General features: G+C 39.2%; 1 protein-coding gene across 2 annotated transcripts; it reads right to left on the bottom strand.

The window, feature by feature from the left end:
• Window positions 1-29: 29 nt before the first annotated feature.
• On the bottom strand, window positions 30-23005 carry podxl (podocalyxin-like). Of its 2 annotated transcripts, none has more exons than XM_058625852.1 (8): window positions 22680-23005; window positions 17057-17425; window positions 15769-15977; window positions 12141-12164; window positions 10212-10344; window positions 10094-10137; window positions 8040-8159; window positions 30-2135 (listed from the first exon to the last, which is right to left on the bottom strand). In XM_058625852.1, the coding sequence occupies exons 1-8, from the start codon at window positions 22708-22710 to the stop codon at window positions 1941-1943; spliced, it is 1125 nt and encodes a 374-aa protein (XP_058481835.1). In that variant the 5' UTR covers window positions 22711-23005; the 3' UTR covers window positions 30-1940. The 2 variants fall into 2 exon arrangements, with proteins under 2 accessions (XP_058481835.1, XP_058481834.1); XM_058625851.1 differs by having other exon boundaries at window positions 15769-15983; window positions 22680-23004.
• Between the last annotated feature and the right edge of the window lie 904 nt (window positions 23006-23909).

Consider the following 23909-nt stretch of genomic DNA (forward strand, 5'->3'; position numbering starts at 1 on the left):
AATAAGAAAACTGAACCAAGACCAAGGTACCAAGTGGAAAGATGCTTTCTTTATTTGCAGATGACCGCCATGGCGGTTGACAATTTACAGCTTCAGTGTGTCAGACCCCTGCTGTTTGCCTTTAGCAGCAAACAAACCACAAATATATCAAATACTGGTAAAAGTACTTTGGGTTAAAAAAAAAAAAAAAAAAGGTGGTGGGGGGTGGTGGGCTATATAATAACTGAAGAGTGCAGACATGCAAATACACACAAGAAAAAGGTGGATAGGAGTGCCAGTTGTGCATTTACTTAATTTGTATAAAACATTACATACATTACATACACATAAATTTACACTCACACACACATAATATATGCATATATAGAGAGAACTCAAAAGAAAGAATGGTGTTAAGGTGAGAGTTTTTATGCCATTATCAGCAACACTATCAGGCTGCATTTTTATGGCATTACTGATCAACTATTTTGTAATTGCCTTCCACTATTATATAAATGTCAGTGTAGTGCATTTCAGAGAGATACTTTTGTCTGCTCTAATACAGCTTCCCTGCTTTGCACCTTGTAAAGCAAGTAAAAACTATAAAAAATATTATTAGCCCAAGAAAACTCTTGAATAATTCCTCATTATTAAAACCTGAGTATAATTTTAGCAGCTTTGGCATCACTTCCATAGCATCAGTTATTACATCATACAGTCCAACATGATTATGAAAACTTATCAGTCAGACAATCAGGGTGAACAGTAAAATAACTTCATAACCTCTGCTCCAGCTGCACTTTAGCAAAGGACCAAGCTATCATTTGTAACATGAAATAATTTTCCTCAACTTTAGAGGTCTTAAAGTTTTTTTAATTGCTTCCTCAAGGCTTTTTTGTGTGTAAAGAAACAAATGTATGAGTATCACTGGAAACGCTAAACCTTCTATATAAGTATGCTGCAATCAAATGGGATTGCTTACCATGTTTATCAGAAAAGCCAATTTGAACACTCACCATCATATAACATTTAGGATGTCCTTTATACTGTGTATATGTTACAATTACAAGATAATAAGCTCCTCTTGAGTGCAACAATAGATACAGTGAGTAATGAGCTGCTTTATTTAATTGTTTTGGATCAATACAAGGACACTCATAATATCCTTTGCAGTGTGAATGTGATCCTGGCTTTACCTGGAAAGAAAGCTTAATCTTTGGATTAGAGGAGAGATAAAACCATGGTTAATCCAGGTCTGGATTTCCTGCCATCAGGAGCTCTCAAGCCTCCAACTTGTTGAATACTTTATGTTGCATGTCTGTTTTCTACTTGGAAAGGGCATTTAGCAACATTTTAGATTATATCAAGTAGTCACAATTTGTTGTAGTATCATAAACTCATCTGCCATAAACATAGTCTGCATTCTTGTATTTTCTGAATCAGGTAAATGTTTAGATGTACCACTACAACAATCAAGTCATAGCCCAGACCAAGTAAGTCGCCAGGATGATTGGGGTATCCTGAGCTGGATAGCTTCTGTGGAACTGCAGCAGTGCATGCAATATACATATATGTCATATTTGTGCTTCCACACATGCAAAAGCTAATGTAGAATATAACAATTAGGGTTTTATTTTATTTTTTTAGATCAGTACATGGACACACATAATACCATTTGCAGTGTAGGACTATAGGTCTGGATTTGCTGAGTAACAAAAATGTTATAAATTACACGGACAAGTTGTCTTCTGGAGGATACTGAATGTACAGAAAAACTGCATTAATATGGTAGCTTGGTTACTCTACTTAATGCAGGTAAATGTAGCAGGGTCCTCTGTAGCTAAAGGGACACAATCCCTTGGCCAGGAGTGAAAGATCTGTGTGTGCAGGGAGTGAGAATTATTTTATTTGTTTGGGCCAGGTCATTTCACCCTCTCCTTCCCTTCTTTGCCTCTCCCAGCCTACAGATGGGTGTCCTCCTCATCAGGTATGTCCTCTTTGATCAGGTTGTCAATGGGGACAATCCAGCTGTCACTGAACTCTCCATTTAGCGCAACCTTCTTCTCCTGCATCTCTGGCTGAACCTCCATCACCTCCAGCGTAGGGTTGTCATGGTAACCATTCTCCACAGTGTGCAGCTCCTCTGTAAGGTGTTGCTGCAGAGATTAAGAGAACAAAATCTTGAAAAAATGTGTATTCATGACTGACTCCCCAGGTAATCTCTAATATGATTTATCTCTAAGACTGAGTCAGCTATTTGGCCTTTTAATGGTGTCCTTATATATTGAAATAACAGTTTTAAAAGCCTATTACTTAAAAAAAAAAAAATCAACAAAGTTTTAACTTTCAACTATGTTAAAGGTTAATGTATGGGTGAGAAATGGAAGGTTATTTTAAACTGTAAACCAAAGTCATGTCAGTTGTGCAGAGAGGGCTCGGCGGTATTAAATTTTCTTTAGTCAGATTAGGTCACTAGACCAGCTTTCATTGTCAATGGTAATTTATAACTCTTCAACTGCCTTTAAACAATTGCGTTATTTAAAATTAAAGTGATGGCCGAGGTTTTTTAAGTGTTGGCTTATGAGGTACTGATACTTAAGTCACTGAGTTTGCTGTCGGCATCAGGAACCAGCTCAAGACACGATGACTTGGGGCCCCACCAAACATCCAGAAGTGCTGAAGCCCATCGTCGACCCGGGCAAGCAGTCCACCACCCACCACCGCACCTTTAGGTAGGTGCGTCATGATGGGCCGCAGCTATGCCACCCTGACACCCCAAAGACCGAGCATAGGGGAGCAGGCCCCACATCCAGCAATGCCCCCAGGCCACCACAACCCCCCCAGACTGCCAGCCCCAACACCCAACACAGCCAAGGAGCGACAAAGACCATATAGGATGCCAGCTTCCCGACTGGTAGAGCCATGCGTCCTAATCCTGCCCATGTCCCAAGTAGGGGGGTAGCCTATCCAGGCCAGAGACACACCATGGCACCCCACGAGCACCAGAAGGACTGGACCCACCCCCACCCGACTAGGAGCTACGCCCCCCCCCCGATGAAGTAGGGCCCGTATCCAGGCCACCAATGCACCCCCCACGACAATGATCCCCAGATCGCGGCCCCACCCACAGTCCAGGGGCAGTCCAGACCAGGCCCACACTTCCCCCATCCTGAGGACCCCCAAAGCAAGGTGGCCCCTCACACGCCCCCCACCAAAAGGTATAAGGTGCCTTATACCTTTTTCTTTCTATGAGTTTTAATGTTGTTTTATTTCGCAGGATGTCTCGATCATTCCAGATTGGGGTAAATTTACAGGGGATATGCGAGGACCCAGTGAGTTTAATTAATTCCCACCAGGCTGACATGGAGGTATTTATATTTATGCTTTTAAAGCACTGATGCCGTTTGATGATTTTGCCAATAAATGGCAGACCGGACATTTGTGTTTCTTCGATGTCTAGCCACAGGCTGTCCAGTGACTTGTGTTTAATCCATATTTGGACATACTGAAGCTTATTTGCAAGAAAGTAATTGTGGAAGTTTGGAAGTTCCAGACCACCATAGGCTTTTGCTTTTTGGAGGGTTTTTAAGCTAATGCGTGCTGGTTTGTTTTTCCAGAGAATTTAGTGGTGGCAGAGTCTAATGATTTCAACCAAATTGGTGGTGATTGAGTGGGGATCATTGAAAAAAGGTAATTGATTTTTGGTAAAATTCTCATTTTTATAGTGGCAACTATTCCCATAAGTGATATAGGTAAAGAGTTATGTAGTAACCCGAGTGGTGTAACTTACAGTTACTAAAGCATGCAGACTTTGAGGACAGTTGATGCTCTTTATTGAAACTTCTCAGCAGTTACATACACCAGTGGGGAACCTTCAGGGCCTTCTACGCCTTAACTGAAAAATAATTCTGGACCAAAAAATATGAGTATTAATAATAATACATATATATATATATATATATACATATATATATATATACATATACATACATTTAAAAAATCTATGTCATTTAATTTAATACATTTAATATATTTTCTCTCATGTTCTAAAGTTAAGTTTTCTGTCAAGTTCCCATCAACGATGAAAGGGTTACATGTTATCCACTCAGGATATCGTCTGTCTTTATTAGGCCCGGTTAGCTGGCTCATTAATTGGTAAGGACTTCGCGAATCCCGTGGAAGGCCAAGCTATGTGTTTTGGTTTGGGGAGTGATGGGCAAATTGACCAATCACGGTTCGATTTTAAGTGGGTGGGCCAAAAACAAAAGATCCTAGGCCTTCGTGAAGTCCGAACAGCGCAGATCTAACTGCAGACCACAGAAACACTACACGACACACACCCCAGAGAGGTGAGAGAGGTTGAGAGACAGTAAAATGTTGGCGGGAGATGAGAGCGATGTTGTGGCTAGCTAACATCGCCTTTTTCAAGGCCAACTCCAGAACTGGAATTTAAAAAAAAAGGTTATGAAAATTATTATTATGTGCGCACAGCTTACCGGCAGCTGCACAGTGAAAACTATGGGCTGCACTTTGACTTCCCCAGGCTCAAGATTGAACTGATAGTCATGTACAACATGGCAAACTTTGAGGCAAGGAGCCCGTCAGACCTGCTGCACTTTCTGACACTTAAAGAGCTGACTGAGAGCAGCACCTGCCTGGTGCTGATCATCCCCGTGTCCACCTCCCCTGTGGAGCAGTCTTACTCGGCATGAAGCGCATCAAGACGCATGCCAGAAACAGTACTGGACAGGATCGCCTGGGAGCTTTGGTACTGATGTCCATAAAAAAAGGACTTCTTTTGGAGCTCAAGTCAACGGACAAACTTTACAACGCTGCCATCGCCCACTTCACAAGGAAAGACCATGTAAGGTAGGCCTATGTTGTAAGCCCCCTCAAGGGCGTCACTTTGTTTATAAAAGTGCCGGGGACAATAACCATAGCTTAAGTGTGGTTTGAAAAGTGCTGGTTACTTCATCCGTTTGACGTTTCATTACAACATGCACTGCACTACAGTGTATTGAGTGGCTCTGACACTCCTATTAGGGAAAAGGAAAAATAACACATACACATACAAAAATTTGAGAATGTGCGGAAAGGATCCCCTCGCGGGTCTTCTCCCCGGCCGCCAGTGGACTGCGCCGTTTGTCTGTATGGTTTGCTGTCCGCCATGATTTCATAGCGCTGTCCATGGTGATGAAATGAGCCTCACTGTCAGTGTCAGCAGCGTCACGGGGTGACCTCATTTTATATTTCCAGATTTTGGCTATGTTTGCACTGAGTATGTTTATTTAATTTCAACTATGTAGCCTAAATGGTCTCCAGTTTTATGAAGTTGATGTTGAGAATTTATCTTGTTGCAGAGAATGTAAGTGATGTTATGATCTATTTGTTTACATCCTTGTCATTGTTAATTAAAGAATTACAGTTGTTTAACGCTTTCAATTTATTGTACTGTTGCTTTTTTTCCACGATGATTTATTTTCTCGGCAATGATGGCTGAGGTGAAGGCCCAGCTGTAGTGCTCATGGTTCACCACTGACATACACTTACTAACAGCCACAAACGTTCCGCGATTCATCTTTCCAACGGTGAATTATTCCTTTAACTGTATCTGAGTAGACAAGCCTGTATCTCTGCAACAGATTTGAGTGAATGACACCTCATTAGAATCATTAGAATCAATAGAGTGAAGCTATACTCACCAAAATAAGATTGACAGCACTGTCAGCTAATCAGAATCAGCAGAATGTCGGCGTGTGCAAAGGGCAGGCTGCTGTATATGGAGATTGTAATGCTTCCCCCAGGGTCTTAATGTCCTACATTAGAGATGCCTGAAATGATTTGTCACAGAGGACATCTGTCTGACTGTATATAGATTGATTTACCGAAGAAAAAAAATTCTCACGGCAAAAGGGAAGACAATTTTTTTTCACAAAGCGATTTCTGTTGTTGTTATTCTTTGCCTGGCTTTTATCTCTCTGATGCCTTGGTGCTTTTGATCTTTTTCTCTCTCTTTTAGCACAGATGGGTCTGCAATTTTTAGACTTATCTAGTTTAGTCTAGGATCATTGATTTTATGTCACGATAACTAATACAATTTTTTAATTCCCATTTTGATTGTCAACACGGTACCATGAGTGATAAAATGTCCATCATTTGTTTGCAATGTTCCACACTAAGGCCTTATTATAGTACAATTTACATGTAGTTCTGTGTTGCTCTAAAGGTCCAGCAATCTGTTATTAAAGACACTAAATCTGCACTGCTCAGACCTCCAATAACTTTTTCCTTGACATTATTGGGATAGGGTAATGTGTAGTCGCGCTACAATGGCTACAAACACAACACTGTTTATTCCCCTCCCTTCTCTCAGGATGTCACGTTGGGGGCATGGTTAAATCCTTGCCATGGTTAAAATCTTTGCTTTTGAAGGTCAAGATTGTGAAGCTGTTTCGATCGATATTCTATTTACAATCGAGATTGTGACACCCCTAGCTTTGACATATATCTTCCATGCTACAAACGGATCCGGTCCAGCCTACATCCAGGACATGATCAAAACGTACACCCCAGCCCGCCCACTTCGCTCTGCATCGGCAAACCGGCTCGCTGCCCCCTCACTGAGAGGATCGCAGAGGCATTCACAGAACTCGAGACTGTTCACTGTCCTCGCTCCCAAATGGTAGAACGAGCTCCCCATCGACATCCGGACAGCGGAAAGCCTCCACATCTTCCGCCGCCGACTAAAAACACATTTCTTCCGACTCTACCTCGACTAAGACGATAACGACGACGACAAAAAAAGAAGAAAAAAAAAAAACAAAAAAAAAACTTGAAGCTCTTACTTACTTCTAGCTCTTATTTGTACCCAAATGTTTAAATGCACTTATTGTAAGTCGCTTTGGATAAGAGCGTCTGCTAAATGACATGTAATGTAATGTAATTGGTGGAGTCTTTGCTTTTATTTAAGGTGTATGTTGTGTGTTCCGAATAAAGTGTCATAGCGGTAGAGCCAGAAATCTGGCGAATGGGTTAACACAGCAGTGCTGTCTGGAGTATAGTTATATAATCTTGTAGCCCATGTTCTGCTGTTTAAGTAGATGTGCAACATTCTTTTGTGATAAGTGCATTATTTCACACTATTTGCTAAGAGGTTTCTCTTGGACTTAAAGGGTTAAGAATCAGCAGTCCTCATGCTTACATGCTCAGGATGAGAATGAAAACATGGTAATGCTTCACAATTTGGACTAAAAACAGTGACTTTATATCACACATGGACAATGTGTTCCCACTTCCTCACACTTTAAATAAATAAAAATATATCAGTGTGGCACTGGTGCAAAACTGTGGTGTAGTGGTTCGCACTCTTGCCTTCCAGCGAGAAGACTCGGGTTCGAGCCCCGGTTGGAACAAGGGCCTTTCTGGATGGAGTTTGCATGTTCTCCCCGTGTGTGTGTGTGTGTGGGGTTTCTCCAGCTTCCTCCCACAGTCCAAAAACATGCAATGTGGGGATTAGGTAAATAGGACACCCTAAATTGACCGTGAGAGTGAATGGTTGTTTGTCTTTATCCCTGCGGCCCTGCCATGGACTGGCGAACTGTCCAGGGTGTACCCCGCCTATTGCCCGATGTAGTTGAGATTGGCACAGCACCCCCGCGACCCTTTGGTGGAGGATAAAGCGGTAGATGATGACTGACTGACTGTGTTGCAATGATCATTGAGGGTCAGTCATCATGTCTTAGTCTGCTACTGAATTTGACTGGTTAAGAATAATTTGGGAGATCATTTTATATTTATATCATATTAAAACACTTGAACATGCAGTGCATCAGGACTTGTACATTTCTTGAAGATAATTTTTATCTCATCCAAGAGGCTTCTTGTAGTCATGTTCACATCTTCCGCTTCAGTTTAAGTAAATTAAAAGTCTAGTTCCTTAATGACTTTTGGAAACAGGTATGGAGATGTTGGGTGACCAGCTACAAGGGAACACCTCAAAAAGAAAGAACTGCAAAAATGTGATGGTCTTCTCTGTCACTTTGTAGTGTAAGAACACCAACCTGATTCTCATTGTATGGCCTCCGGTGGTGTGAGGCACAAACAGCAAGGATGACGATCATGATGAGCAGAGCTCCACAGGAGGCCAGGATGGCAATTAGGGTTTTGTTATCTGCTGGCCTCTTTGAGAAGAAAACACAAGAAAAACACTGTCAGCCAAGTTCACACAATTTTAAGAGTAATTTTGAGAGTCTTTGGAGTCAAACAAAATGACCGACCAATGACTGGGAATCATACATGACATGAAGCTTCTGACTGATAACGCTTCACAATTGACACAATCATGCCTGAACCAGGTTTATTTTTAACTTAGTTTCATATCTACAGGTCAACTACTTAATGTTGTACCAGTGCTGTCTGGGATTTCTGTCATGTCTGTTTATTCTTCTCTCTGATGTCACTCTGTTCTATTTCTCCTTGAGGTTTCGGACCCTGTAGCAACCGATAACGTAATAACAGCCAATAACGTAATAACGGCCAATAACGTAATAATTTAAATGTAATAAAATCAATAACGTAAACTTCAGGCAATATAAAGCAGGACACAGCACCACACTTCACCTGAAGGAAGGAGCAGTGCCAACAATACGTATATTACAATATTTACAAACCGTAAAACTGTCTTTGTGTGCTTTTTCTGTTGTTTAGCATTAGCGATAGTCAGCTACAGGCTAAGCTACACGCGTTCCCTCGTGTTTCATTTGCATTTGGTTTTATCATCTCGGTAACCACATCGTTATCCAAGCTACAGGCGTCCTGCAGCAGTCTTTGCGATGTTAGAAAGACTGACCCTAAGAAAGAGAAAGGTGCCCATTACATATGGCTAGTGGTAATGACATGTGTTTATGTGACTATGCCATCCACATCAGCACATAAGACACTTCAAAAACCTCTGGAATTACATGAAGTTAAAACTATCTTTATGGAATTTACAGATTTCTTTAATTCAAGAACCACATGGTTGTGCATATGTGGGTGAATGAGTGCATTAAATCAATTTAGGAGCAGCATATCTAGAGCATATGCATCAGACAAACATTGGCTTAGTTATTACATTTTCAGCCAAATCTACAAGCAATTTATTGTTGCTTTTTGGCTGATTCAACAATCCCAGAGTAAAATTAAAGCTTTGTTTATGATACTGGCAAAGTGCTCTCTGTAGCCACGGAGAGCCCTCTCCATCGTCGCAAACACTGTCGGAGAGCTTCTCTGTAGCCCGACGTGTGCCTCCAAAAAATGTTATCATCAGTCGAGGCAACTGAGACCAATGGAGTCTGCGGTGCTGTCATTGACTCATTCCCGCAGCCCCTAGCGTTCTGGCGGTGAATTGCAATACCATACTGAAAACTTCAACACACTACCCCGTCAAAGCGCCTGTATGGTCACGGAGTTGGATGCACAGAGTACTATAATGGAACCCTAAGAGTGACATATAAATCAAACTCTTAATTGCTCCTTTAGGCCTCCTGTGGAGGGGGGTTTGAGGGTGGAGGGGTATCTATAAGGTTGGATATTTAAGCATCTGTTGCAAGATGCAATATTTAGGCTAAGTGTGACACTTTCTCTCCAGAAATTGAAAATAAAATAAAGTGATACCTCAGTTATTACATTATTGGCTCAGTTATTACATTATCAAAGGATTTTTCTAATGCAAGGCCAATAACGTAATAACCAGACACTAACATAATAAGTTATTACATTATTGGCAAAAAGTTATTACGTTATTGGTTCAACAACTTTATTACATTATTGGCAATTTATTACATTATTGGTTTTATTACATTTACATTATTACATTATTGGCCGTTATTACATTATTGGTTGCTACAGGCCCCATCACCCTGTCAGGGTCTGTGATTGGCTGGGGTGGCTGGAGTCATTGCAGACCCCAGTCTCATTTCCACAATGGGGATCACATGCTGATTACAGGCAATCTGGCATATCAAGCTGAAAGTTGTGTAGCATGAACTAAGCTTTGGTGTGCTGCTTTTAGAGTGCAAAGGAATTAAAATGCAAAATTTGAAACTGCATACATGTAGCCATATGTAGTCCTTACCTTGGAGAATTCCTCATAATACTGGGTTGCGAGGCTGGGTTTCACTGCAAAAAATTTCAAATAATTATTTTTTTTAACCAGACAAATATGACTTAAGCAATGGGGAGGGGTGCTATACCTTTTCCATTTATCTCCACACTTTCAAACTGTACTTTGCCATTTTGGTGTTTCCATATCAGTGTACAGTTTCCATCTTCCAAATTTGCCATCAGTTGCCTGCACACCTCCACCAGCACCTTGTCTTTGTCTGTCTGAGGGTATAATTACACATCTGTAAAAATCTACATATTAATTCCATCAATGCTATAGTACATAGCCTAAATGACAAATGAGCTGAAATGCCATCAACAAACCTCAGCTACAGTGATCAGCCACAAAATTAGCAGTCAAAGGTTTGAATGTAGCAAATTGTAAATATAGTTAGAAAGCAGGGAGAGGAAGGACAGCGGTGATAGATGAGATAACGTCTTCCTGTGCAGTGATGCAAGGATTATTTCTGATCTGTTACAGAGTGCACAGCTGCTACTGCACTCTAACCGTGTGGGTAAGTGAAATAGGTGTGGAAATGAAGGAAACTAGTAAAAGGCAGGAAGGGCTCCCCAGCATGATATCCTCTCCACCCATTGACCAAAATCCTTTTCAGCTGACTTCACTTCTTACTATACTGTTACTATTACTGTTCTGTAATAACGAAAAGAAAATCCATTGAGCAGCAGTTGTTCAGAAAAGAGCGATCAGAGTGGTTCAAGTCAGTCCTGATACTTTATTATTTGCCCTATGTACCAAATAAAGTCACCAGGGAGTGTAGCTGATTGTTGAGTTTAATTTGTATACACACTTGCTTATGTGACTGCAGATATTTAAGTGTTTTATTTAATTTTTTTCCAACTCCCCTTTAGACTCTTTAATTTGTTATGTTTTTTTGCAATGTAGGCAGTTGTTGCTGGTGCTTAAGTAGCAATCTTTTTAAGCAATAATAAAAATACTCTGCCTACTTTTAAATATTTAATTTTGAGAGACAAACTGCGAATTTGAGCATGTGATTAATGTGCTGCTGATAGTTTTGAGAAATACACATACTGCTTTGCAAATATTAGGAATGATCACCAAAGCAACTATGAAAAACAGTAAAATATTTAAACTCTGTTTACAAACATAAGCAGTTATCCTTAATAGATAGTGGCTGATTCTGTCAGAGTGGATGCTTCATTCTGTTAAATAGGAGTTTTCTCTCACTATTAGTCCACCAAGTAAATGTTCTGTATTTTACTGGTATGTTTTAATACTTGACAGCCACTCACTTTTAATGTTTTTGCAGCTCAAACATGACTCATTAACTTATGCCAACCTAATTTTTTGTTCATTCTCTGAGTTCAGGATGTCATGTATATCATGTGAATGTTGTAATTATGATTTGCAAAATTCCACATCAACAAACCCAAACAGTCACAAGCAACTTGGTTATGGCAGACTGTAGGTTAAAGCATCTAGCATCTAAACTCTGTGATCTAGACTGTGGATTTACTTACAAAATAGCTCATTCTTTGGCTAAAACAACCTTAGACAAGTAGGGCGATAACACATGGTTAATATTGGTTTGTTTGTTTAGGCAAAGAGAACTCAAAAATTGTCAAAAAATGACTCTGAGCTAGCCCTGCCCCCCTTGAATTGGAAGTAACTTAATGCATACATTATGTCATATGTCTGACAAATGTGCCAAATTTAATTCTACATCTGAACCAGCTTGAGGGAGGATCATCAAAATATATTAAATGTATCACATACACTAAAATGTACTTCAAATCAGGACATGCACTGGGAACTGATATAAACGTCACACGTTCTAAAACCATGTGCTAGTGAAATGTTACTAAATCAGCATGTCTGACCCACCATTGTTTTAAAGTGATGAAAGGAGTGGAAGGGTTAAGGCCTGTCTCCATAGACAGGACAATAGCAGAGGCTTAATAAACCTGAGCACAAACTTTATACAGGTACTGTTTATGTAAATAAAAACTTAAATCAAAACCAAAAAGGAAACCCTTACCTCCAGTTTGTTGTTTAGAGAATACTGTAGAAAAATGACAAAAAAAAAAGAAATGTCAGTCCAAAGCACCGATGTGCCTGCCAGCCGGGATAAAAGGAAAAACAAATTTTAAGCTGTTAAAATGTATGCTTGCTAAAAAAAAAAAAAAAAACATGTTTGCTACTTTAATCTTTTTAATCTTACTGTTAGTCTTGTTACTGGAAACTGAAACTCTCCCACACCAAAGTAAAAAACACACACACTGTGCTGCAAATATCACAACACAACACATTAAGAAAAAACACGCTGCAAATCCCACAACACAACACATTAAGAAAAACGCAATGCAAACATCACAACACAACACAAACGATCCCCAGAAATGATGGAGCAGTGTATTGTCCTGGAGCACCTGGAAATCACAAATTCTTCATTTATTATCTTATTTTGCAAAACGGATTTCCTAATCCTACCTGTCTGCTCGTTCGGGATCGTTTCAATGCATTTACCATGGTTTGATGGTACTTTAGAGCAATCCCCCTGCCTGCAGATGTAGAGCATGGATGTATGAAAAGAACTGGATAGAGCACCGCCCCCTCTGCCTTGAAGACAATTTTGTCATGGTGGCCACTCATGGGACTACAAAAAAAATACTCATGCGGCCCAAAAAAGCAATTTTCCCATTGACCACAATAGTAAAAGAGACGCCTGTAAAAGTGTCCATAGGATACCTCGAGATATGGACATAGGCTTTTTATAGATTTACATATTCTATATTTTTAATTCATGGAGTTTCATATTTGTACATCATTCCTAAAGGCCATAAAAAGCCCAGAATAATCTTATTTCCCAGAGTGATGTTACAGCTCTGCTTTCGGCAGAACCACAGCGGTAGAGACAACAAATATAGACCTGGAATAAATATTTTTTTGAGTCCCGGAAAGCAGTTTTAAGATAATTTGAGGCGAGAAATTTGTCATTTAGAATTCAAACATGTGGTTTGTGTATTAAGATATGATGTATTTATACTTTGGCAGCGACGTTGTCGGAGGTGATGAGCTTGATGCGCATATTGATGCATTTTATGCACTTTAATGTAAACGTTCTGACATGACAGTTTAAAAGTCTGTATATTATTAATGTTTCATTTATTTTAACTTGAATTTTAGATTTATATTAAAGTTGCACTGTCATTGTATATGTATTTAAATATTTAAATATAGGACAGGTATCTTTAGCGCCCCTAGTGGTTGTGACCACAGGTCCGTGCCACATAGTAACTGGTCATGATCACTGTGCCACTGGTCGCGACCAGTGTCTCTAGCACGCCCAGTGGAAGTAACCACTGGTCCGTGCCGGACCATGGAAAACGGCTACAACCCCCTCTCCCTAATGCAATATTCTCACTGTGCAATACCTGCAATTGCACTTGCCCTTCACCCACCCAAACTGTGTACATATCCCACCTCTTTGTAGTGTTTTATATTCTATATCTCTTGTACTCTTTTATTATTATATATATTTTTCTCTGTATAGTGTTTTTATATTTTATATTTCTTGAACTTTTTTTCTTTTTTAAAGATTTATTTATTGACAATGCACAAAGGCACATTGGTTATTTTTATACAAAGTAAAGATGAAATGACAAAGATAAAAGAAGAAAAATAACAACAACAAAAAAAAGAAAAAACACATAACAAAGTAAACTACACTCTAGCAATTTAAACACCTGCCAATGTAGACTTCAATCAGCATTGTTATTATTATTATTATTAGTAGTAGTAGTAGTATCATAAGGGATGGCAATCTCTATTGTAAATCAAATATTGATCAAAATGATCAGAGGGGAAAAAATACACACAGTGTTGTGGTTGTAGCCTTTGTACCATGACTACACGTTACCCCCTATCACTAACCCGAAGCTGCTGCCAACTAATAGTAACCATGGCAACTGCAGATTTGGGCGACACATCGACCAAACTCAAACTCCCTCACGCTTCTTTGAAACCACTGGTGTGAAAAAGGTTTGCTCGCGTTGTTGACAAGAAAACCACAGTGTGTGGCACAGGACATCTTCACAAGCATCATAAGAATGTAGACGTAACTACAAAAACAACTTCGTTAACACAGACAACTCTTGAATGGTAAATGGCCTGTATTTATGTAGTGCTTTTCTCGTCTTGATGACCATTCAGAGCTGCTTTACACTACAATTTTTGCCATTCACCCAATCGACACAGCCGTCAGGAACAATGTGGGGGTTAAGTGTCTTGCCCAAGGACATATCGGCAAATAGACTAGCAAAAACAAAATCCTTAAACGATAACTAGCGCTATAGGTGTGTTTGTAGCATCAGACATGCTACCTTATTCTGTGGTGGAAAACCCTGGATTTAAGCATTTACTGATTATTGTTACATTCATATTAATGAGTTGTTTAAGTTTGCCAATAAGGCCTTAGTGTAGTACATTGCAAACATTATATCACTCATGACACCATGAAGGGGCTGCACAGTTGGTGTAGTGGTTAGCGCTCTTGCCTTTGCAGCAAGAAGACCTGGGTTCGAGCCCCAGTTGGAACAAGGGCCTTTCTGCATGGAGTTTGCATGTTCTCTGTGTGTGTGTGTGGGTTTACTCTGGGTTCTCCGGCTTCCTCCCACGGTCCAAAACATATAATGTGGGATAGGTGAGAGTGAATGGTTGTTTGTCTCTATGTGTGTGGCCCTGTGATGGACTGGCGAACTGTCCAGGGTGTACCCCACTTATCGCCATATGTCAGCTGAGATTGGCACAGCACCCCCCGCGACCCTCTGGTGGAGGATAAAGCGATAGATGATGGATGGATGGATGACACCATAAAGGGAATGAAAAAATTCAACTAGTTATCATGACATAAAACCAGTGATCCTAAACTAAACTAGTCAAGTCTAAAAATAGCAGACCATCTGGAAATCAAATCGAATCAAGGATTTGGAGAATTGTGACACCCCTAATTATTATTATTATTATTATTATTATTATTATCATTGTAGTTGTGCAGAACATGCATTTACAATCAGTTTAATTCCCTGAACTGAAGCCAATCAGATTCAAACAGGTTTGGTGGGAATCAAAAGGAATGTCATCACAATGTGCAATGATGCAAAATAGTTGCTTTGTCTCTGCTCAAGGATCAGACATATGAAAGCTTCAGATGAAGAGAATTTTCAAAGACCTGGAATGTGAGCCAGTTCCAACTTAGATCTCTGTGCCACACTGGATCCAGCATCAGCACACACAGAAACAGGCTCCTAGATATGGTGATTACTGTACGTACAAATCCAATTTGACAAACAATGTCTCGCCCTTCAAACCATTTACTTGAAATTATTTCCCTAACCCTTAGTGTGCAGAGGAGTGGAACTTAAGTGTGATCTGTTGTGGAGCAGAACTATTGACCTTCTGGATTTACAGCATCTGCCACATTCTGTCAATGATTATTAATCTGTCATTATTAAAACTGCGTTGCTTCGTGAGTTCATTGTGATTTATAAAGGGAAGCTTGTGTGGGTTTTTATAAATCAGAATATCATACCATATTCATGTTTACCTATGCACAGTTTTTTTTTTAAATGAGGCCCCAGAATCCTACGTGAAAAGACCTGTCTAACCTCAAATCTCTTTTGCTGATGCTCTGTGGTAATGGCCATGGAGGTGGTGGTTTGCTGGGATGTGGTTCCACTTGTGTTTGTGGTTTCAGATGCAAGAGACCCTCTTGTGGTTAGAGTGGGGGGGATGGTGGTGGTCTCTGGCTTCCCAGCCGGCTGTGTGGCCCCTGATGTTCCCCTCCCGTTACTTGTCACAGGCATAGTTGTTTTCTCTGTATCTCAAACAGAAATAACACAACAACAATAAATATCATGTCCTCAAATAATCGTGCAGCCCTCCTGAAAACAACACTGACAGCTGCATTGTTTTAAAGCTGTAAATGGTAAATGGTCTGTATTTATATAGTCCTTTTCTAGTCAGTTTGGCCATTCACCCATTCACATTCACTCACACATTCATACAGCACACATTCATACATATCCTTTAATGGGAGTGGGTTGGCTCGAGCCAATATAGCCAGTACCTGAACCTGTGAGCAGCACCCCTGCTTATATAAAAGAGAACAAACCAAGACAACCTTTATTTCTGTTTTTTATATGATCCAAACGAGATGTGCTGATGCAGTTAATATATTTCCCTATCAAAACAGCTGTAACTACACTATGATCACTGATTGTTGATGATCACTGACCTTTGCAGTATAAATTAGTGTTAATACATGCACACAAATCCCATGACAGATCAAAGTAATGGGCTGCTCCTGAGCAAGGTACCCACCCGCCATTGCTTGCATTGGTCACAAAGTCACTACCACTGATTGGTGTGTGTGTGTGTGTGTGTGTGTGAATAAAACTAATTGTAATTCACAGATATAAAAGTACAGTACAGCCAACATGACAGATCCAGAACTAAATTTGACTATCATGTCTGTACTGTGCACTGGCTGTCTGTCTGTCAAGATTAACAACAGGTAGTGGAGCAAAGAATAAAACTACCACTATAACAGTCCTCACTGTGAGTAAAAGACCAGCACTTTTTTGGCCTTGATTGCGGTTTACTTTGGCCTGGATTTTTTGGTTAAAATTAAGTGCATATACTGTGTAAGTTGCATGTACATTCAACTGTACTTCACAGGAGAGTAAAGTGTGTCTATGTTTAACTCAAAGCTGTTATTATACAATAGCATCTGAAATGAAATATACTTCCATGATGTTAACGATACATTAATTATGTGATTTTACATGACTGAACTGAAAACCTTAACTGTACCTTCAAACCTCAATCACAGAGACCCTTTCAGGTTTATCAGTGCGTTACGCTGGTGTATTGGGAATTCACAGGAAAACATACCTCCTTTGCTGATCTCAGAAGCAGTGGTGGGGTGAGTCGTGGGTTGTTGTCCTACTGTGGCATATGGTGAGACCTCTGTCTGTAACAAGTTATCACTGCCATTTGTTGTGGCTGTTATTAATGTTGGAGCAGTTGCAGCTGTTGTAGCTAATATTGTAGCTGTGGGGGTGGTAAAGGTAGGAGCAATATTGTTGTTTTCATGAGTTGATGATGGGTTGTTTGTAAGGGATGATTGTGGTTGTGTTGGGACATAATTGGGGGTCACTACAGTTGCATTTGTTACAGCAGTTGTATTTGCAGTTGTCCATGGTCCATCTTCAGTAGTAGATGGACTCTCAGAAGTGGAATCTGAACAGTGAACCAGGGAGCCTGCAGAGGAGAAACATGACCGATTACTTACAGTATACTGCTACATACAAATAGCCCAATCTCTGACTAGATTTTTTTTTCTCAGTAGCCTTTGAACATTTCTCAGAATCAAATTAAAATTTCCAAAAATAGCTGTTCAATCTCCCTATTATTTATTAAAACTAGTCCCTTGCCTGTGCAAAACCTGTTTTTGTGTGTATTTTTAGTAATTGTTGGTTTGGTGTGTTTGAGTGCTCATTGTTACTATTACACAGCAAAAGTTCAGTGACATTTTTAGAAAGCAAATGCTCATACTGACATAATTGCATAGAATAAATATGGGAATACTACTCAGAGAAATCCCACACACACAGGGAGAACATGCAAACTCCATGCAGGAAGGCCTTTGTTCTAACAGGCCTTGAACCCAGGTCTTCTTGCTGCAAAGGCAAGAGTGCTAACCACTACACCAACTATTTGATGAATTTGTCTCCCAAGGGTCATCCAAACACATATGCTGATCATCATCAGTGGATATGTGTGGATGTGATTTAGGTGTGTAGAGGCAAGAAAGCAGTCTGGGGGTGAGACTATTGTTTTCTCTCAGGGAAGTCAGGGATTGTTGAACACTGGATATAGGCAGCAACCATGGGTGTGGTGTTTCCAAGTTATTGTGTGGCATCCTGTCCTGCCCACTATTAATCCAGGAAGAGAAAAAGATGAAGCAGTGTGATTGAATTCCACAACAACAGATGAAGCAATACCAAGATGCTGGTATGATCTGAGGTCCTTTTCCTCATGTCTGAGTTTGATCAGGTAATCAAATTTGAATATTTGGATTAACCCATGGCCAGTATCATACAAGGGACCAACTTGTAACTAGTCCATACCAAGTACTCTAAACAAGTAAAGTATTGCTGTAATCACAGCATGTGTCAGCAGCTATCTGCAAGGGAGTACTGTAACTGAGCCACACATAGTATACACGCACACACACACACGCATGCACGCACGGGCACACACACACCTCAGAGGCTGAGGCATGAGGGGAGTTCACACAAAATGATGACGTATAGGAAAAGATAACACGAGCTGAGGAATGAAAACACAGAGAAGAAGAGCAAGTCAAAGACCATGATGGTACCAGTCACGGGCATAATTAATGGATACTTAAAGCATGGTATGCAGGGTGTAGAGAGGGAGTGGGAGGTTACAGTCCTTTTATCTGCATGATCGAACAATAATGAAAACACTCAGCTTTACTGAAAGCAGAGGTTCTTCTGAGTTTCCTCAGAGCATCCACATGCCAACGTCCATTACATCTGGATGTGAAACAGGGTGTGTCAGTCCTATGAGTTTAAGCTGTATAGATATTCATATAATCCAAATATTACAGAAAATTGTGATTCTGATTCTGATCTTTGCGCATGAACAGCAATGTGAAGATACACATTTGCAAATCACTGAGGTGAACATTAAGAATAACACAATTATGCAAGAAAAATTATCAAAAAAAGCGACCAGGACCAGGAAAAAAAAAAAATTTCAGCTTCATGAGAAGAAACAGACAGTTTGATAATATGAGGAATGTTCTGTTTGATTATAAACAGTCCCAGTTATAGGCTTTACATATTTTCAATGTCACATCATTACCAACTTGCATTCTGATTCTGGTTCTGGTTATATCCAATATATTCTGGTTATATATTGGAAGTTAAACTTTGAAAAAAAATCCATAAAATGCTTAGCAAATTCCATCGCTAATACTCCATATTACAAAACTAAAACCAACACTAAAACTAATACGAAACTAAACTAAAACTAAGCATTTACAAAAATAAGCGGAAAAAGATCAAATGTAATGCTGTTGCAATGGCTACAAGCGCAACACTGTTTTTCCCCTCAAGAACGTAATGTCGTTTCGATCAATATTTGATTCACAATCGAGACTCTGAACTCCATGAAGGCCTTACATGTATATCTAATGGAAAATCCCATGGACCAGATGACTTTTCAACTGAGTTCTGTTCTCTGGCGTCCTCATTCTATGAACAAGGCAATCAGAGGTGGCAGACTTCACCACATTCATGCAACAAACCTCTGTTTGCCTGTGTTCTGATCAATGATCTACCTCTTGAAGTGAAAGACCAGTTTACATTTTTAGGAACATTCTTGATTACACCCTCAATTATACAGCCAACAGAATGGAATGGATTTCTTCTTATTATTCTTCTTTAAATGCAATGCAGCAATTGTGTCTATTAGGAAATTAGGCTCATTGGTTATTAGACTATTTTAGAGATGGTTGGCAGTAGCTTTATTGAAAGTGTTACAATACATGTGTGCACATGTTATGTCCATCTGGGGATAAACAACAAAAACAAAATATACTGAATTATAGAGGTGAGCAGTAAGATCAATGGGATAAGCAGAAGCAGTTTATAAAATTCACAAAAACAAAACGCCAGGCCAGATGCGTGTCACACATGTTCGACCTCTTTTTGAAGATTTTCAACTGTTTGCAAGAAGAAGCTACAGAGCTGCTACAGTAACCAAAAACATCTTCAGGAAGTTGTTCATACCAAATACAATAGCTATACATTTGCTTTTGCTCAAGGGACAGTTCAAGTTCACCACTCCAACTTCTCCTTCCCTGAAAACCCAACTGCCATTGGGGACACAAGGAAAAACAGGTCTAAGGCTGACTTAAGTTAACAGAAGGCTCACTTATATGGAGGACGAAAAGTGCCTAAATGAAATACATTTAATAAATTAATTGATGACACATTTAATTCATTATTTAATGGTGTATTTATGTGTCATTACTTAATTAAAATACCAATTCATTTTATGTAAAAAAAATATATATAATTATTTTACTATTTAATTCATTATTTCATGGTCCGTTGCAGTGCATCATTAATTAATTTTATCCGTCAAACTTGCCCATCAAAGTCAGTGGGTGGATTTCTAGCACCTGATTGGTGACCCTGTACATCAAGTCAAGGCAAATCGATTCCACATAATGGATTGATGCAGAGCTAGTGAACACGTTCCTATACACTGGGTGGCACTATTCACATCTACGTTGGTTTCCATCAAACAAAACTTTATTTACAACCACTAAAAATCAATGGCCCTTTCTCAATACCCAAGTACTTGCACACTTGGGAAGTACATACTTGAGAAATACTACTGGAGTACATATTCGCTAAGTACAGGAGTACTTGACGATCTCTTCAATTGGACCACTAGCTACTTGCTTGTTCTACTGTTTGAATGGCGCTAAGTGCTTAAGCCTCATCACAGAGTGATGATAAATGAACATATAAAATACTTATAAAATAATATAATATAAAATAAATGCATATATATTATTTTCTCATTTTAAATATTTAACTTAATGTATTAATTTATTTTTAGAAAAATATACAGTACCATGTGGAAACATTAATAATATACAAACTTTCAAACTGTCAAGTCAAAACGTTTACATTAAAACAAAAGAACACGTCAACAACAAATCTATGGATCACACCAAGCATCTAATGACAGAGACGTCTGAGCCAGCGGATCATTTCATCAGGACAGGCTGAGGTAACGCTGCTCTGAGCCAGGCACTGTGAGCGCCAGCATCCACAGAGGCGGAGCTGATCACCTCCGACAACATCTCTGCCCAACTATAAATACGTCATATCTGAATATACAAACCACATTTTTTAATTCTAAATGACTCATTTCTCGCCTCAAATGATCTTAAAACTGCGTTCTGCGTTTACTTCAGGTTTATATTTGTTTTCTCTGCTGCTATGTTCCGGCGAAATGCATTCTGGGATACATGGCTTTCTCCAAGCATGCTATTTCAGACCAAAGCAATGAATCAGACTACATCAGCATTAGTACCACTGACTTTGATGGGTGAGTTTGACAAATAAAATAAATGAATGATGCACTGCAACGGACCATGAAATAATTAATTAAATAGTGAAATAATTATATGTTTTTCTTTTTACATAAAATGAATTGGTATTTTAATTAATTAATGACACATTTAATTAATTATTTAATGGTGTATTTATTTATTTACTTAATTAATTACACATTTAATTAATTATTTAATGGTGTATTTGTGTATTTACTTAATTAATGACAAATTTAAGTAATTATTTAATGGTGCATTTATTTATATACTTAATTAATAACACATTTAATTAATTAATGACACATTTAAGTAATTATTTAATGGTGTATTTATTTATTTAATTTTGGCACTTTCCGTCCTCCATACACTTACAGTATACCTACAGTCTACAATATCTTAACAATGTGTTTCCGATTTACCCCGCCTTCCGCCCATGTCAGCTGAGATTAGCACAGCGCCCCCTCATGTGGAGGATACAGTGGTGGTGGATGTTTGCAACTTTATTTTGCAGCGAGACAGCCTTTCCAACAGGAAACTTAAATGTGTTTCACTATGCAAACTGCCTACTCCTCTTCACCATAGTCCATAAAGAAAATTATTCACTCTTCATTCACAGCATACAGAAGTTGTTGATCCACTACTTCCTCCATCACTAAGTTCAAATGAAAATGTTTTCTCTATGGACTTCGATGTGAGAGAATGAGTTGTACAAACTTTCCTTTTCCAGCCCAGAAGAGTTGTCTAACATGTACAGTGATGACTCAAACAGGCATAGATATAACCAGGTGTGCTGGCAGCCATGTTTTCAGTGACAACCATTATACAATGAAACCATCTTCATTATCACTATTGTGTATGCTTTTTTCTCCTTTATTTACTGAGTTTATTGTGTTGTGATTGTAACTAACCTGTGAAGACAAAGACAAAGATTCCTCATCTGTGGACAAAGAGCATTGCTTTTGTTGTTGTTATTATAATTAAATCAGACACAGTAAAATAAAAAATATATATATTTGTACAGCGCCTTACATAGACTTAAAGTATATGTATACGTGTGTGTGTGTATTGCAGATAGGTGAACTTAAGCTGAAAAATGTATACTTTATTAGAGTCACATTATTCTCCTTTGGGCACCTAGCGCTGCATTACGCCGCTGATGCTGCTGAATGCAAGACTTTGCAGCAAAAACACAATCTATAGCCCCAAGATAAGGACTGGTAAACAAAAAATTCAAATATCACATTGATGCCTTCATCACGTTTTGTAATGTTCCCTTGAAAATGACATAACTTCACGGACTCAAAACGGAGAAGTTTCGTGCAGTTATTTATTAAAAGTAAAAAGCGGACTCACTGAGTGAAAGCAGCAGCCACGCGATCCTCATTGTCGTGCTGTTTTTGTTGGATTCCTCTTGATGCTTGCAACAACATTCACGCAATCTTTTACTTGGTGGTGGAGGACAGATGATGAACCGTCCTCTCAGCTCTTTCTGCTTGAGTTGAGCAAATGGCTCCCTGACAAGCGTGTTGCTATTTCGTTCTTCTTTTAAAATGAAAGCAAAGAATGCTTTTGTTCGTTCCCTTTCTCTTCCTCTGGACTGAGTCGCGGATTTGGAAGAAGAGTGTTTCTAATGTTTCCTAGGCGGCCCCGTTGTTTCTCTCTCTCTCTCTCTCTCTCTCTCTCTCTCCCTCCTCTCTCCCTCCTCTCTCTCTCTCGCTCTCTCTCTGTCTCTCTCCAGCAGCACTTGTCACCCTGGCTGATCAGCACCGTAGCACTGGGCCCTCGGTTTCTGCCGGGACACTTAAAATAACAAGGAAGTTCTGAAACAATGTGTTGGATTTTTCCTAAAATAGTCCATAAGTGAAGGACACGGAGTGATCACATCAGCACTGTGGTGTTTGATCACGGGAAATATCTGTTTAGATACTAGACACTGTCAGCATGTCTTCATGTACAACATTTCTGTGTTGTTAACTGTTTTAAACTCAGACCTTAACGTTTTTGTGACATGAGACAGGATTGCTTTTTATTTTTCAGCAGTGTGTGAAGTGGGAAAAAATAAGTGCCAGTAGGCTACAAGGTTATAATAGTTTTAGATTGTTCATTAGTTTTAGTTTTTATTTAGTTTTGACTTGTTTTACACCCTGCATACCATGTTTTAAAAATGAGTTTCAATTAGTTTTTAGAGAAAGTTTTTACAGAGCCCCTGACAAAGAATTGGGATAAAAATTGAAAGGGCATGTGGTCAAAAAAAGAAAGAACAAAAGAAAGAAAGAAAGAAAAGAAGGGGGAAAAAACACTAAAAATCGCATGGATAAAGAGATTATTTTACAGAAATTAAGAAATAAAATAGGAACACGGACAATGTAATCAAGGAAAAAAGGAATCCTCTATAATGAGCAAGGTGAAGGTGTAGCAAGTCAAAGACAGTATGCAGGAGAAAAGACTTGCCAAAAGATTGAACTGGGATGGTTTCATTTTAGCAACAATGAATACCGACAAGTGAGGACCAAAAGGACGACCTGAAGATGATTTAAAAAGAAACCAAATTGATTCAGATTGCACTGTTGGCAGACTTTATGA

The sequence above is a fragment of the Solea solea genome, chromosome 3 (assembly GCF_958295425.1).
Source record: "Solea solea chromosome 3, fSolSol10.1, whole genome shotgun sequence".
NCBI lineage: Eukaryota > Metazoa > Chordata > Actinopteri > Pleuronectiformes > Soleidae > Solea > Solea solea.

Excerpts from the sequence above, each read along its gene's own strand:
- podxl (XM_058625851.1), bottom strand. The coding sequence starts at position 22,710 with ATGAGGATCGCGTGGCTGCTGCTTTCACTCA. Across the intron at positions 17,426-22,679 it reads GTGGCTGCTGCTTTCACTCA|GCTCCCTGGTTCACTGTTCA; the intron begins GTGAGTCCGCTT and ends TCTCCTCTGCAG. Across the intron at positions 10,345-12,140 it reads CTCTAAACAACAAACTGGAG|ACAGACAAAGACAAGGTGCT; the intron begins GTAAGGGTTTCC and ends TTATACCCTCAG.